The following is a 17,008-nucleotide window of genomic DNA, read 5'->3' on the forward strand; positions in this document are numbered from 1 at the left end:
CATCACTGAGATCCAGAGCTTCTTCTCGACGGGAGTGCTTCCTAGCAATATCAACATCACGCATGTTAGATTAATCCCCAAAATCACCAGTCCTAAATCAATGAAAGATTATAGACCTATTGCACTCTGTTCACTATACTACAAGATCATTTCAAAGCTACTTACCAAGAAGATGAAACCATTCCTGCAAACCGTTATCTCCGAGAACCAGTCGGCTTTTGTCCCTCAGCGAGTCATCCCAGACAATGTCCTGATTACTCACGAAGCCTTACATTACCTACACACATCAAAAGCAAAGAAAAAGTGCTACATGGCGGTCAAAACCGATATGAGTAAGGCTTATGATAGAGTAGAGTGGAGATTTATCAAACTGGTAATGGAAAAGATGGGTTTCCACAAAATCTGGATAAAGTGGATCATGCAATGTATCACAACAGTGGCTTACTCTTACCTTTTAAATGGTGTGGCCCAAGGAAGAGTAATTCCCCAACGCGGAATCAGGCAAGGAGACCCTCTATCCCCGTTTGGTTTCATTCTCTGCAGTGAAGTGTTAGCTGGACTCTGCAAAAAAGCTTTGATCAATGAGGATGTCACGGGTATAAAACTAGGGAAAAAGAGCCCCAGGATAAATCACTTACTCTTTGCAGATGACACAATATTCTTTTGCAGAACTGATCAAAGAGAATGCACCAACCTGCTCAAAATCCTCAAAAAGTATGAAGAAGCATCTGGTCAGATGATCAACACCCAAAAGTCAGCTATTACCTTCTCTGCTAAAACACCTGCACATATTCGAGATCAAACAAAGAGTCAACTGAGAATCACCAAAGAAGGAGGACTTGGTAAATATTTAGGACTACCAGAGATCTTTGGAAGGAAAAAGAAGGATCTTTTTACCAGCATTGTCGACAGAATCAGACAGAGAGCCAAAAGCTGTTCCTCCAGATTCCTTTCTTCAGCAGGAAAAATGATTATGCTAAAGTCTGTCCTCGCAGCAATACCGACCTACACAATGTCGTGCTTCAAATTACCAGTGTCCCTGTGCAACCGCATACAATCAGTCTTCACAAGGTTCTGGTTGGGACTCCTCACCTGGTAAACACAGTATGTGTTGGATCTCCTGGAAGGGCCTAACAAAAGCAAAAGGTGAAGGTGGATTAGGCTTCCGCGACATCCAAAGCTTTAATGACGCTCTACTGGCCAAAATCAGTTGGCGTATTCTAAACTCTCCAGATTGCCTACTGGCCAAAATCTTACTAGGAAGGTACTGCCACTCCACACCTTTTCTCAACTTTGAACCATCTTCAAATACCTCCCATGGGTGGCGCGGTATATGTATTGGGAAAGACCTACTGAATAAAGGGCTTGGTAAGGTGATTGTAAATGGTAAGACTACCTCGATTTGGAACGATCCATGGCTATCCTTAGAGAAACCCTTGACCCCAATGGGCCCACCGACAGAAGAAACACAAAGCCTCACGGTGGATTGTTTGATCTCACCTTCAACTGCAGACTGGGACAAAGAGAAGATTAAAGCCATCCTACCGGACCTTGAACAAGAAATCTTAGACATCAAACTGAGTAAAAAAGGCGCAACTGATACCTTTGTGTGGCTCCCCACAAAGACTGGGATATTTTCAGCCAAGTCGGGATACTATGAAAGCATAAAAACCAGCAACTCCGATGCCCCACCTCCTCCACCTGCAACAAGAGAATTCAATTGGTCATAATACATTTGGCACCTGAAAACTTCACCCAAAAACAAGCTACTCCTATGGAAAGCAGTAAGAGGTTCCCTACCTTCAGGCGAAAATCTGCGAGCAAGATCAATCAATATTGAAGGTCAATGCCCTTTCTGTGGATCAGAGGAAACCTCAATCCACCTGTTCTTTACATGCCCGTTCGCTGTACAGGTGTGGAAGGCAGCCCTTTTCAAAAACCAATTACCCCAAGGAAGTATCCACTCAATCCGCGACCTTATTGAAAAGGCTAAGATACTCGTGTGTTTACCACCGAGTGGAGTAGGACATGGACCCCTATTCCCTTGGATCTTCTGGGCGATCTGGAAAACCCGCAACAACAAAATATTCAATAGCAAACCAACATAACCAGAAGAAACCCTCACTCGAGCTATAGCACTAGGACGGGAATGGTGTGAAGCCCAAGAGTCTGAGACACCTCCTCAACCAAGGTTAACTCAAACTTCCCCTACTTATGCAGGATCTGAACTGATCATCTGTAACGTAGATGCGGCTTGGCAAAAAGAGACAAAAACCGCAGGATGTGGTTGGATCTTCCGCAATGAAGCAATCCGCCAACACTGTATAGGATCTGCCACCTCCCTATGGATCAGATCACCACTAATCGCCGAAGCAGTAGCCTTGCTCCACGCCATACAAGATGCTCACAATCTAGGGTTCCAAAACCTCTCTGTCGCTTCAGATTGCAAACAATTAATTGAAGCCATTCACTCGGAGAATCCGCCTAAGGAACTCCACAGGATAATCTTTGATATCCTCCAACTATCCTCTTCGTTTTCGTACATCAAATTTTCTTTTGTCGCTAGATCTTGTAATCGAGAAGCCGATGCTCTCGCTAAACAATCCCTGCAATCCTTTGTACCGGACCAGGTTTAGTCCCAATTCTAATTAAAGTATTTGGTTTGCACAAAAAAAAATTGAAGACTTCAAGTTTTTTTTTTTTTGACATATTTCTCTTTCAACAATATAATAAGAGAATAACATTTAAAAAAATCTTTATATATATATGATTTCATCAATAATATAAATTAATGATTATATAAAATTATCAAAATCTATAAATATATATACATTAATTTTTGTTAGAATTTAATTATAATATTTTTAATACATCAAAAACTTGAGTGTTCGCTTCAAAACATGATAATTGGTATTTATTTTTAGAGGTGATTGTATTAAAATATTAGCTATAGCAATTAAAATTTATTTTTAAATATTAATTTTTTAAAAAGATTATTAAATTAGGAAAGTCTCTCTATAACTTAATAATTATTGATTTATATATAAATTTAAACCTTTATAAATTAATGTAAATTAATAAATTATAGAGGTTTTACTGCATATGATACCTCAGGTAGGATGTTTTTTTTTTCTTTTTTTATCAGTCCTCAGGTAAGATGCTTATATATATATATATATATATATATATATATATATATATATATATCCACTAGATTAGGACCCGTGCTAGAGCACGAGTTGAAATTTCTTTTTATTTATATTCTAATTTTAGAATAAAATATAATTTATATGATTATTTTTAAAAGTATTTTGGATAAAACATTATGCACTAAAATCATATGCTAAATATAATGATTTTTAAAAATACATCTTTTGTAAGTTTTATATTGTTAATTTTGTAATTTTATTTATGAGAAATGATTATGTTTGTTATTTGTTTTTATCTTAATTTTTGAATATGTTTGGTGAAAGTTTTTTAATATGAACAATGCTTAGGTGAGATATATGGGGCTGTTATTGGAGATGTGATTTCTAAATCCATATGGAATTGTAAATTCTAAAATCAAAACACATGGATTTTGAAATAACATGTTTTATCCTTGGATTTGAATCCTTCTATTTTACACTTTCAAATCCATACAAATCCATTTAAAACATACTGTGGATTTTGAAATCCAAAAACAAATCATTAAATGAATAACATGGGATTTTAACAAGTATTTGTAAATCATGGAACCAATAACACATAATTTTGATAAGTATTTTAAAATCAATGATTAAATAACACATGGTTTTTGTTTAGATTTCCAAATCCATTAAAATTATAGAATCCGGTTCTTCGGTACAAGAAGCAGTTGTGGATAGTCTACAAAACTATATAGTCTACAAAAAAAATGTTGTGGATAGTCACTTCTTCGGTACAAGAAACATATACGTGCGAAAGTGTTGGGAACAAACAATACATTAAGGAGTAAGGACTAATTAATTGTCTAATTGGTTCATTTGAAAAATCTAATACTAAATCTAGAATTAGAAACAGTTACATGCGAAAGTGACGGGAAGGCCAAGAAAACTATTTTGTTATGTAAAGGCAATCAACGAATTACAAAATCCAAAATAAGAAAATTATGTTCCTGCTACTTGAAATCTCTCTTGTCATCATCCAACCCAAAACTCCTTGAAAAAAAAAAGAAAAAATAAAAATCTTCCGGAGCTGCTGACACTCTTTTCTTGCTTTTGCATGGCGTTTCCTCTTCGTGTCTAAGAGCGTTCCATTTCTGTTCCTCTTCTGGTATGCGATAGTCACGAAAGGGTATTGAGGATTATAAGTAATCGACATTTTTATTCCTTTTGTTAATAATTTTGCTCAACGGATTTGGATTCATGGGGACTAAATTTTTTCCGAATGTTCATTAGATTCTCTGCATATATTGGTGTGAGAGAAAAAAATATAGAAGAAAACGTTGGGGGAGAGGGGGGTGGGGATTGATGTTTTTGTCGACTAATATGGGGTTGATGTTAGAAACTTCTAGCTACTCCATTATTAGATTTTGGTTTTTTGATTCCAGACAACATCTTTGTTGAGATCTAACCCATTTAATTTTTTGTTTTTTTTTTCGCTTTGATTTAATCATGTTTTGGGATTTAAAATGCAGCTTGCCTGGGAAGATTTTATATATATCCTTGGAAGGAGAAAATGGATGAAAACAATGGGGCAAAGTTAACCGGGATCAAGCAGATTGTGAGACTAAAGGAGATTCTTCAAAAATGGCAAACTGTCACAATAGGTTCAAAGTCAGATGATAGCGAGTTGGGGGCTAGGAAGCACACAGCAATCATTTCCCCGGTTATCGACAAGAGGTTATTGGATTTGAAGACTTGTGACTCGGACGAGGAAACTACTTGCCATAGCCCTGAGTCACCACCAGATGTCCCTAAAGGATATTTGGCTGTATATGTTGGACCCGAGCTCCGGAGATTTATCATACCCACAAACTTTCTTAGCCACTCTCTTTTCAAGGTCTTGCTCGAGAAGGCTGAGGAAGAGTATGGATTTGATCACAGCGGCGCGTTAACCATACCATGTGAGGTGGAGACTTTCAAATTCTTACTTAAGTGCATCGAGAACCATCCTAAAGATGACACCTCGGGTAATAAACTCTTGTTCTTTATCCTCTTGCTCAAAAATATCTATATTTTGCATAGTACTATACATTTTGAAAAGCATGTTGTCTAATGATTTTTTGAGACACTATTGAACACACAAATCAGTGATGAAGAAGTCTTATAGATTTTTTGTTCCTTGCAGCTGGAGATCCAATAGAAACAGAAGAGTAAATAATAACACATCACTTATATAAGATTCTTCTTGATTCTCTTTTATTACGATCCCCTTTGAAACTCATATTAGGGCTGATAATTCCCACTGGTAATTGTAAATCAGTTTCTCTTTGTATTTTTCTGATTTTTTTTCGTCTACTTCTCCGTTGCTTTTTACAAAAGGAAGAGTAGAGATGATTGTTTAAGTGTGGAGGAAATGATAGTCAAATACTCAATGTGATTACATATGGTTATGTCACCAATCATCTATTATGGAGTAAACTATGCATGTGAAAGGCCAACCTTATAAGAACTCTATTGTCAACCCGTTGATTATGAGAGATAGATCCAACCGACACTAATAATTCTCTAAGCTAATATGGCGATAGAAATGCCTTATAAGAACTCTAATGTGAACTCGACATTCTCGATGATATACTAGTCATTTTTCGCAAACTATAACATGATATTCATCCAAGTCTAGGTTATAATAAAGAAAATCGCTGGAAACAAAATCAATTCATTTGTAATCAATGTTAGTGCATGACGCTAACTACATGTATTAGGATCAAAATCAGAATGATAAAAACATGCCCCGTTATATTCGTGGTCAAATACAAAACAAAAGTTTGGAGCTTCTTTTTTTTCCTCAAATTCGGGGTCTTTATATAAAAAATAATATTACAAAGTTTTTGTTGTCAAATAATACCAAAAAATTTGCCAAAAAAGAAAAAGGCCTCTATAATTTGAGGCCCCATACATCAAAAAAAATATGTTAAAGGCCGACGTTGCCAAATAACAGGGTAAATAAAATGTAAGAGTGAGATCCTACACTTGATTAGGATCCGCGGTACACCGCGAGCAAATATTTATAATTAAAACATTTAAATTATAAGTTGTATTTATAGGTTAAATAATTATATAATAATTCTTAACTTTTATAGTTTAAACCATATAATACCGTAATATAATTTATTTTTTACATAATATTTATTTAATCAATTTAATTAGATATATCTTTTCTCTGATATCAATAGTGTTAACAAAATAATGAAATGATGTTTTACCCATGTAACACCGAATTAATGATATTTTCAATTTATATAAATATCAACAAAACCCGTCCCGCTATATAACCCCGTCCTGAGATATTTTAACTCGCAATATATCATCTTAATTTTTAATATTTATTGTTTTGTATTATAAATTAGATTGAGTTGATATGTTATTTATTAATATTGTAACCATCTACATTTTATAAGATTGGCTCTTCTTATAAAGTTTAAATATTTATAATACTTAGAATTCTTAAAACGGTTGAGTATTTCTCATATTTGAAGTTTCATAAAAGTTTAAATATATTATTAATATTTTAAAGGTCTTCTAACTTTTTTAAAAGTTGATATATTTTTAATATTTAAACTTCTTATAAAGTTTAAATATTTATAATATTTGAAATTTCATAAACTTTTAAATATTATTAATATATTATAAAGTTTAACTTTCTAAAAATATAAATAATTATAATATTTCTACGTTTTATAAAATATAAATATTTATAATATTTAACTTTTTAAAAGTTTTTAATATTTATAATATTTAACATTTTAAAAATATTTAAAATAAAGAACCTGAATAAACCAAATAAAAGGTTTTTAAGTTTGAATACCTGATAAATTAAGTTTCTACTCATTTGTATTCTGAATCATTTTGGTCTCTTTCATAGTATGACTCTGAACTATTGCCCAATTTTTTAGGCGATGTATGATATTGTACCCGTATTTTTTTATTCATATATTGAGTAATATATGTCCGTTTTAAAAAAAATTATTACATCATATGCAAGAAAAAAACACAATTTTTAGTAACTAAATGTATTATAAAATAATTCAAGATAATTTAAATATAAATTCAAATAAAAATAAAAGAGAACCATATATTTATGTTTAAATGAGGTAGACAGATTTCCTTATTTTTTAAAATCTTATCTATAATTAATTTTGAAAATTTTGGTAACTAATATTAAAGTCAAAGCATTAAATGCTAAAACTTTCCAAAATGTAACTGCTGCAAAAATACTAGTATAGATATTGTAAATAATGTCACTGGTTTAAATAACAAATAATACACATCAGCATTTTTTCCATTAATAATTGTTTTCCAATACAATAAAACTTGTATGTTTTTCACCAGAGCATGACACATCAGCTTTAGCATTCAAGCTGGTGTTGACACATCAGTTAAAATCAATACCCAATAGAATTATAACAAATAATACACATCAGCATTTTTTCCATTAATAATTGTTTTCCAATATAAAAAAAAATACAAATTCTTTGTTCTTACAGTTAAAACAAATTCAATCGAATAAAGAAAAATGAAGAGGAGCATATCCCATCACCATGACACTACCCGTAATTGAACTTCTTACTTTTGTTGACACCAAATTCTTTGTGCAAGAGGTAAGTCTTTCAAATAGTTTTATACCTTGAGAAGTTTCTGTTTTCTGGGTTTTTGGTGGATGAATGAGAAGAAAAAATTTGATGAATCTATTGATGATTTGTTGATTTTTTAGGCGATTCGAGCTGAGTATGAAGAAGGGTTTGAGACTTTTAGACATGATGGTCCTCTCAAAGTGGATGTGGTAAGAGCTTTTAATGCTTTTGAATCTTTTATTGAAGAAGAAGACGAGTGAAGAGGAGGAGGAGGAGATGGACACAGCTTCATCGTCGTCGCTCGATGGATTTGAGATCTGGTAAGTGAAGAGCTGTTCCAACCGAGTGGACTCAGCGAAGTGGAGAGTGGAGACGGTTGAGGAGAGAAAGAGGAGTTGAGGAAAAGCAAGTCTTCACGGGAGAGAGACATGTTGAGAAGGTGGTGGTAGTCGGGAAGGTGAAGGCTATCTCGGTAGTCCACCAAACAGCGTCGTCGAAATAATCCATGGCTCTGTTCCTTCCTCCACCATCTCCATCAGCTCTTGCAACGTGACTCTTGGCCATCACTTCCGCTCATCTGTATCGTCATTTGTTGCTCGAAGAATCTGGCAAAGATGAAGATATCGGTTCAGTTATTGGTTGATCAGATTTCAGTTCAGTGTAGAATCAACTTTTAATGGTTTAACATTTTAGTTTAATTCGGGTTTAAAGTGTAAACCAATGTAACTCAGAGTTGGGGAGATTTAAATATAGAACTTTTGTATCAGAGAGAAAAACGTGTAGAACTTTTCTTTTTTTTGTACATATAAATCGGAGTTAAACTTCGGATTCTATCTGCCTTGATACGATAGTTTTTGGGGGAGGAAATAGCTCGTTTTCCCAGCTTATAAGTTGTAAAGTTGTAACTCAATCATAACAAGTTCATCGAAAAAAAAAAGAAAAAATCTCTCTCTCACTTTAAGATCTGAGAGATTTAGGAAGAGAGAAAAACTTCTTTAAAAAGTCCATCCGATTTTATAATATATTTTTCTTCCGGATTATATTTTCGGTTGGTGTTTTCTTTGCTATTTTTTCATTTGTTTAGTAAAAATAAATTCTTTGTCTATTGTTTAATTAAAATAATAAGAAAATATAATAATAACAAAAAAGTAGTCAAGTAGATAATAATGTGCATTGATATTTTTTCAAAAACTTTATTAATTATACTATTTGATTTTGAACAACTTATATTAAATTATGATTTTAAAAAAATATATAAAAGTACGAAATAAAAATATTATATAAAATAAAAAATATAAAAACAATCTCGCGGCGTAGCGCGGGTTTAACCTAGTTGTATAATAAAATAGAGAGGAACCGCAAAACTTTCTTTTAGAGGCTGCCACATAAGCAATGAAGATGGTGGCACCTGTCCAAATCTATGTAATCTTGTTTTCTTTTGTATTAAAATATTCTATTTAAAATAATTAATAACTAAATCAACAAAAATTAAGTAAATCAATAAAAATTTAAAAGACTATATAAACACAATACTATGAGTTTTAGTAATAATATGATTCAACTTTCAACAGAAAAAATTATCATACTTCAAATTTTTGAATGTATTAATTAGTTTTAGAATGAAAGTAAAACATAGATTCCAAAATAATATGTGTAGAATACAAATAGTATAAACTGTAATACAATTTAAATTTCAATAAAACAAACATCAATAATATAATAGTATTTAAACAAGTAAAGGGTTTTTAAATTGTTCATAATTTAGAAAAGGATAAGCTGATCATTTAAAATTAACTTTATGGTTAATAAATACAAATAAAATAATTCCAAAGTCCTAATGACTTTTAACCAAAAATGTAACATCCGCGAACCAAATAATGTGATTTTGGTGTCGATCGACACCAGCAATTTCGGGTTCGACCAGATTGTTTTAAATCGTTGATTTGGTTTGGGTTGGTTCAATTAAGTCCCTAACCGACGTATTAAAAGGAGAGGGTCGACTTGAAGGTTTAGAAAACTTGTTTTGTCGCTGTTTGAGAGAGGAAAAGAGAGAAAAGAGATAGCTTGTGATTTTGGAGGTTTTTGGGGGTTTTTCTTGACTATTTTGGTAAAATCTGTTGCTGTGGAAGGGAGTGTTGTTTGTGGGAACGAAGGAGAAGCTTCTTAAGGTGTTGGATTCATCGTTTTTGAGCCAGATTTTCCTGCAAAAGAGGTGAGTGCATGATCAGAACTTTTAAAGGTGTTGGATTCATCGTTTTTGAGCCTGAGATCTCTTTTGTTTTGCTTGTTCTATGTTGTTTGTGGTGTTTTTCTTGCTTGGGTTGGTTTTTTTTATGGTTTCCATAGGTTCCTGAAGCTTTTGGGTGAGGTTGGGACGGATTGGAAGTTGTTAGAAACGGAGATTCGACGTTCGGTTTCGAGTAGATCGCGTCTGCGGAGTTAGTGTCGATCGACACCAATATGGCATCGGTCTACACCAAGGAGTAGCGTCGATCGACACCATCAATCAGTGTCGGTCGACACCAGCTTTATCCGACACTTGTTTTCCTGGTTTGATGTGTTTGTTTGTGTTTGTTTGTGTTGTTTGTGTGGTTTAACATTGGAATCTCAGTTGCTTGTGTGTATAGCCCAGTAGATGGGAGGATTGCCTCACTGAGTGTTTATGACAATACTCATGCATCTCAATTTGTGTTTGTGGTGCAGGTAAAGGCAAAGTGTGATCGTGGGATCAAGGTGATTGCCTCAGTGACGGTTGGGCGATTGTCGGTATGACAAAGGGTTAAAATTCTGGTTCAACTCTACGACATGACTGTAAACTTCTAACAGAGCCTATTACCATGTTTTTGTTCTCAGTTTAAGTTTAAACTTCCTCAAAAAAAATTTCTACCTTATAATGCACTAGTTGTAAAAACGCTATTTTACTTTTGAATATAATTTAACATTACATTCAAAAAAAAAAATGATGAGGTCATCAGCATCAAACATTGATATAAGTTGTCCGGGTAAGAATTTACTCCGACCATTTCACATAAAAGTATAAGGAGAATGGTTGAGCCAAACTATGATTTGAAGATGGTCAATAGAGTTTAGCCATACTCGAAATCAAACCACCAAAATTACTCCTAGGAGAGAATTCTTCGTAAATTTAACTTGGGTTTCGAAACTGACCAAAACAATCCATCACATTAAGGAAAGTGATCAAGAGAAAATAGTCTTATTTCGGACAGAAATAAGAAATGATGTAGAACCACTCATATGGCCCAACCATAAGAAGAGAGATATATACGGCTTTCCAAACGAGATCAATTCTAGAACCGACTTGTTTCGTAATCTTGATACATCAAGAAATCCAACCCAATGGAGAGCCACCTATCGATGGATCCGACCTGACCTCAACTTCACTCATATTCTCGTAAATTATATCAGAGCCATTTAAGAATACAAGTTAGGCGGGTATCAAAGCAATATATGAAGTTGTTTTTGATATGGATGTCATAAATATCGTCAAGAATGAAGTCTTTTGGTTTTACAACTGTTTGATGACTGGTCTAAGAAATTCATGGCCATATTGCATCTAACAAACACTACAGCAATTGGACGTAGCCTGCGTAAGGAGAATCTCCTAATTAATTTCATGAATAGCCACATTGATATTAATTAATAATTGAATTTTACTAAACTTTTTGATCGTACGTGCTCGTGCATGATCGATCTATAATACAAGCAATTTTTGTTTACTATCATGTTTTTACATTTTTAAATATTTTTCAAGATCATGTATACATGTATTTAACAAGAATAAGCAAAAGTTTTTATAATTATAATTAAGATTTCTAAGATCACGACAGTGGGATATACGGTATGATAAATTTTTCACATCATTTTTATTATTTCTTAACGATATGCAAACTTTTGTTTTGTTAGTCCATGGAAACGAAGATAGATTAATTGTAGGTCATTTCTCATAAATACTACTATCTAATTTTTTTTTCCAAAAAAACCACACTTTAATAATTTTCCAAGAATACTACTAAAATATATATTATTTTTTTCAAAAATACTTCAAATTGGACTAAAATTTAAGATTAAAATATAATTTCTAAATCCTAACCACTAAACTCTACCCCTAAAAACTATACCCTAAAGCTAAATTTGTCAACCCAAACCTCAAAATAACAAATTTGTCATCCTTAAATCAATTTTTATGTTTGTGGAAAAAAAAAATTTGTGGTATTTTTGGGAGAAATAAAAATAAAGAGTGATAAAAAGAAAACTAAAATAGTGGTATTTTGAGGAATTCCTGTTAATGGTGTCCTTTAGGTAGCTAAAAAAGAAAAAAAAAATGGATAACTGATGCTTATCTGAAATATTATTCAAACTGATGTTGGAAGAAGACCAAACAATTTTTGCCATTCCCATTTGTCATAATCACTACAAGAAAACATGCAATTTACGACTGCACTTATAGTCGTTAAATAGTCGCTAAATCAGATAAAACGACTATTTTACGACTAAACAGTGTTGTCGTAAATCGTTAGTCGGTAAGAAATTTTAGTCGTAAAATAGTCGGTAAATAGCAATTAAATTACGACTAAAACACGTAGTCGTAAACGTAGTCGTAATATAGTCGTAAATATTTACGACTATTTAATGACAATGTTACGATTAATAAAATATGAACATAATTAGTTTACAAGTAGTCGTAATGTAGTCGTCAAATTTAGTGACTAATTGACGACTATTTAACAACTATCATCGTATTTATACATCATTTATACAAATTATATATATTATTTTAATAACAATATTTATATTTTAGAAATGACTTTTAAATATATTTAAATTATGAATAATATTTGTTTGGAGTAAATTGATACTAAAAAATAAAATAATATATTTATTATTATAAAATCGTGATTTAAGAAAAAAACTGTATTACAAAATAAAATTATAAACATAATTCAAAATAAGAATTCATCATACTCTTAAATAAAAAGAGTAGATGAACAACTATACATAATTAATGGCTTGAAGCACACACTCAAGTCTCGATTGCCTTGTATTCCATCTTTGAAGCCTTTTGTGCCGATTGAAATGACCTTAACATACCACATCCTTCTCGGCATCTTGAATCTCAGCTTGATTTGTACTTTTGAAATCTCAGCTTCACTTTTCATGCTCACACACACGATTCCAGTCTTATGCTTAACCACAAAAGCCCATAGCTTCAGGTGTTACCAACGATGCCACCATTATCAAATCTCAATCGTTTTTCTGTCCTCATCATCTATAACAATTACGATCTGCAAAGCCTAAAAAAAATAAGATACTCTCCTTCAAAGACATCAAAAGCTAACACCATCACTACTATATATCACAAACCTTGCCCTGTCGAATATCCTCAAGAGCTTGAGAAATACACACAAATCTATCAGTAGGTCGATTAAGATCGAACTCTTCACCCTAACATTGAACCTCTTTCATATAATCCTAGAACACACTCAGCTCGTCCTAGATAGTTTTGTTCCCTTGATAACATCACTGAAAAAAAAAATACAAGGAGACAACATAATCATCAATGGCTAACCCTAATCCAATTCGATTGTAGATACACATAGAAACTGGGTTCAATTGAATCCAAAATCTCTAAGAAAGAACGATTGAACTTACCGCGAAGGGTAAGCAGCGCCATAATTATGGGGAGACAACGAGCTTTAGAGGAGAGTGAACCACCACCGCCGTAGAGAAGAATTATGACTATGACTTCAATTTATAGATCCAAAATTGAGAAGAATAATAAGAAGAAGGAAGCAAATCTACCTTGTATCGATGACACGATGGGGTTGAGATCTAAGATCTGAGATCCGCGAGAGAGTGCTCTGGTACCCGATCTAACAACTTGAGAGGATGAAAACAACAACACAAATGAAGATGGAATTGATTGAAGCAACTGGCGGAGGAGACAAAAGAGAATCGCCACACAGAAAAAAAGAAAAAAAGGAGACGAGAAGAAGAGAAAGTCTCATCGGCCAAGGAGAAGGAAATGACAGAGAGAAGGGGAGAAAAAGAAGGAAGATATTTGGTCCGTTGGATTAAATCAATCAACGGTTGATAGGGTTAATCCTTGTGTTTACATATCATCCAATGAAAACGCTTCATTATTTAAAGAATAATTAATTGCATCAAAACTTTATAATTTCATATATTTTGCAGTTTTAAATTCATACGTCAGAATTTGGGAATTGGGTTTTAGATTTAGAAGAATATTATATTTGATTTAAATTTAAAATATGATTTGTTTTAGGTTTTAAAATGACTATATTAAATAAATTATAAGTAAATAGTTCTGGATGGATTGAATTATATGTAAATAATAAATAGTTTTGCACATTGCTTTTATACATATATAATGGTTATATCTTGGTTGAATGGTTTATGCTTTAATTTCTATATAAGAATTATAAAAGTTTAAAGAAGGTTTAGGATTTAATGTATAGGGTTTGGGGTATAGGTTGAAGATTTAGGATAAAGTTTTGATAAAAAAAAAAAGTTTTGGAAAACTATAATTTTTTTTATCAATGTTAGATCTCATTTTTTGGATGTATTATATTAATTAGACTTTCTTATAAGTATTAAGAGCTTGGTTTTATGTACATATATTATTATGGTTAAGTTTTGGTTTTACGGTTTATGAGTTAATTTCTAAAATTAAGAATTGAAAGTTTAAGATTAGAGTTTAAGATATAAGTTTTAGAGTTTAGTTAAGAGTTTGAAGTTAAATTTTGAAAATTTAATTTTCTTAAATAGTGACTAATATGCAACTTTTTAGCGACTGTTACTATGAGTCGCATATTAGTCGCTAAACTGGCGACTTTTACCATGAATCGTATATTAGTTGCTAAATTGGTGACTATTTAGCGACTATTTGTTCCGATATGCGATATAGTCATTAAATAGTCGCTAAATTACGACTAAAATACTGACTACTATATATAGTCGCAAAAAAACGACTAATATACGACCAAATATTTGTAGTCGTAAAATTGTTGGCTCTTAGTCGTTACGTAGTCACCAAAAATGGTGACTACAAATATAGTCGTCATTTGTAGTCATAAAATCCCTGTTTTTTTGTAGTGAATGAGACGCAAACTTTTATTAATTAATATAAATCAAACGTGTATTAGTGAAAGAATACAAATCATCAACAATAGATATACATTAGATATAATTTCTTTATTTCATATTTAGTATTTTCCCCTGAGGTGATCGCATGTCTCGGATCTTCTTTTCTTTTGAAAGTATTCCTGCTAACCTTCATAAGCAAAAAAAAAAGAAAAAAAATATAATATATATTAGCAAATATGTATATACATACGAGTGGATCAAGCTAACAAATGCAATAATGATGAACGTACTTTATAAGAGCCTTTTCATTGGTCATTTGATAAGCATTTTCGTTACAACCCGAGTCTAGATTGACTCTTGAAACAGGTTTCTTTAGTAGTTCATCTCCTATCTTGGCGAGATTGTCCAAATTCTCGTTGGTTGCGATATCAACAGAAGCAGCATCCCCAGTTAATGTGTCGTCCTATATATAATTGAAACGCATAACTATATCTTAGAAGTTATATGACGACAAAAAAAAAAAGTTTAGTGAGTTGATTTTGATACCTGGATGCGAATATAGTTGGCTCCGGAATGAAGAGCTCGAAAAACACAAGAGAGATGAAAATCAACCATATCAGAGCTAGCGTGCGTGAAAACATCAATGAGAGGTGTAGAGTTGTCGTGTGTTAACCAACTCAGCATTCCCCAACCAGCTGCTTCTTTTGCATTGAATTTTTCTTCGGCTTTATGGTTTCCGGTTCCAAGCGAAAGCACAAGAAACCTTCCGTAATCATTTGGCCTTATTGGGAAAAAATCACTGCTCCCTCTTGTAATCTCCTTTGTTACCTCCCCAATGGCCACCAAAGCCTATATACGTACGTACGTGACAAATAACAATTATGTGATATATTATTCGAGGCCCCCTCTATATTGTATGTTGATATATATCAAATACTAATTGATAAAAAAAAAAAAAAACCCTACTACGACTGTGCAACAATAATATATAATCTCTGGTATATTACCGGGTTATTAGCTGCAACTCCGCCATCAATAAGATTGTATTCTTTAATGTTTCCAGTTGAATCCTGAGTTGTGAAGAAATGGGCTGGCAAGTATGTAGGGGCTGCTGAAGTTGAGATGACAATGTCAGCAAGGGTTGCGTTCTTTAGTGGATTGTTTTTCACCTATGAGATATATAGTCACCCTATATTATAACAAAGTTTTGTAAATTTGGTATACCATAACTTCACATAAACAAAAGAGCCTAAACAAACCTCGTAACTACTGAATATAGTAGGTTGAAGATGTTTGATATCGAACGTTGGAATGACGACGTTGGTAAGTGTTTGATGCAACCTTGTATCACCCAACTTCGCATGGATAAGCTGATGAAGGTATTCACCGTCATATTTAGGCCCACTCAAAGACTTGACGAGGTTTTTGGCGGCCGATAATGGGAAATGATCTTGAGGGAAGATCTTTGGACAGTTCTCAAGATAGAATTCTTTAATTTCAGAGGCTGCAAACAAGGGTCGACCTTCCTTGTTAGGAGCGGTGAGCATGGCTGTCACTAGACCACCTGTGCTTGTTCCTGCCATTACATCAAAGTAGTCTGCAAGCCTGGCTTCTTGTCCATCCAATTTCTGTGCATCCAAATATGTTAAAAATTTAGACACAAAAATATAATATTATATATCTAGATATGATACATAGTTAGGTAGCAGTTAGCACATGTATATATACCTGAAGTTCGGACTCGAGAAAACCAAGGATAACGGCAGGGATGATCCCACGAATTCCACCACCGTCGATGCTGAGGATTGTGACTAAGTTTCCATACGTCGGGGGTTGAATAGGTGACTTCGGACTCTCCATTTATATCTTATAGAAAAAGAAAGCAATGTATCGTTACTTGACGGGATACGACTTTGATTGTCAGATATTATGAGGTTTTAGTAAACTCTTATGTATTTATAGACATAGTGGCTGCTATTTCAAAGTTTAAGTTCTTAGAATATGCATTCGTCAAATTAACTTGTAGCTTCATCTCTTTGTGACATGTGTTGAACTCCAATCTTATTGGTTCTTGATTTCTTGCTTTGTAGACAATAATATGGACTTTCGTAAGCCTCTTTTCTTCCT

The 17,008-nt window shown here is 33.0% G+C and overlaps 3 protein-coding genes and 1 long non-coding RNA gene across 6 annotated transcripts; 2 read left to right on the forward strand and 2 right to left on the reverse strand.

Moving 5' to 3' along the window:
* Window positions 1-100: 100 nt before the first annotated feature.
* LOC147945753 (uncharacterized) lies at window positions 101-2,636 on the forward strand. Its single transcript, XM_087509352.1, has 3 exons — window positions 101-1,703; window positions 1,914-2,094; window positions 2,221-2,636. The coding sequence occupies exons 1-3, from the start codon at window positions 1,107-1,109 to the stop codon at window positions 2,634-2,636; spliced, it is 1,194 nt and encodes a 397-aa protein (XP_087365478.1). The 5' UTR covers window positions 101-1,106.
* Window positions 2,637-4,114: 1,478 nt separating this feature from the next.
* On the forward strand, window positions 4,115-5,584 carry LOC104780223 (protein SMALL AUXIN UP-REGULATED RNA 12-like). 2 transcript variants are annotated; one of them, XM_010504723.2, is made up of 3 exons: window positions 4,115-4,293; window positions 4,658-5,152; window positions 5,311-5,584. In XM_010504723.2, the coding sequence occupies exons 2-3, from the start codon at window positions 4,699-4,701 to the stop codon at window positions 5,337-5,339; spliced, it is 483 nt and encodes a 160-aa protein (XP_010503025.1). In that variant the 5' UTR covers window positions 4,115-4,293; window positions 4,658-4,698; the 3' UTR covers window positions 5,340-5,584. The 2 variants fall into 2 exon arrangements, with proteins under 2 accessions (XP_010503025.1, XP_010503026.1); XM_010504724.2 differs by having other exon boundaries at window positions 4,116-4,314.
* Window positions 5,585-12,638: 7,054 nt separating this feature from the next.
* On the reverse strand, window positions 12,639-13,821 carry LOC147945754 (uncharacterized). Of its 2 annotated transcripts, none has more exons than XR_015596143.1 (4): window positions 13,577-13,821; window positions 13,427-13,468; window positions 13,139-13,297; window positions 12,639-13,068 (listed from the first exon to the last, which is right to left on the reverse strand). It is a non-coding gene; the product is annotated as an uncharacterized LOC147945754 (long non-coding RNA). The 2 variants fall into 2 exon arrangements; XR_015596142.1 differs by having other exon boundaries at window positions 12,639-13,059; window positions 13,577-13,799.
* A 1,058-nt stretch (window positions 13,822-14,879) lies between these two features.
* On the reverse strand, window positions 14,880-16,828 carry LOC104780224 (patatin-like protein 2). Its single transcript, XM_010504725.2, has 6 exons — window positions 16,610-16,828; window positions 16,141-16,509; window positions 15,889-16,050; window positions 15,428-15,730; window positions 15,172-15,344; window positions 14,880-15,068 (listed from the first exon to the last, which is right to left on the reverse strand). Exons 1-6 carry the CDS (start codon window positions 16,739-16,741, stop codon window positions 14,990-14,992), a joined length of 1,218 nt encoding a protein of 405 aa, XP_010503027.2. The 5' UTR covers window positions 16,742-16,828; the 3' UTR covers window positions 14,880-14,989.
* Between the last annotated feature and the right edge of the window lie 180 nt (window positions 16,829-17,008).

This window comes from Camelina sativa, chromosome 4, assembly GCF_030686135.1.
Source record: "Camelina sativa cultivar CO46 ecotype springtype chromosome 4, ASM3068613v1".
Taxonomy (NCBI): domain Eukaryota; kingdom Viridiplantae; phylum Streptophyta; class Magnoliopsida; order Brassicales; family Brassicaceae; genus Camelina; species Camelina sativa.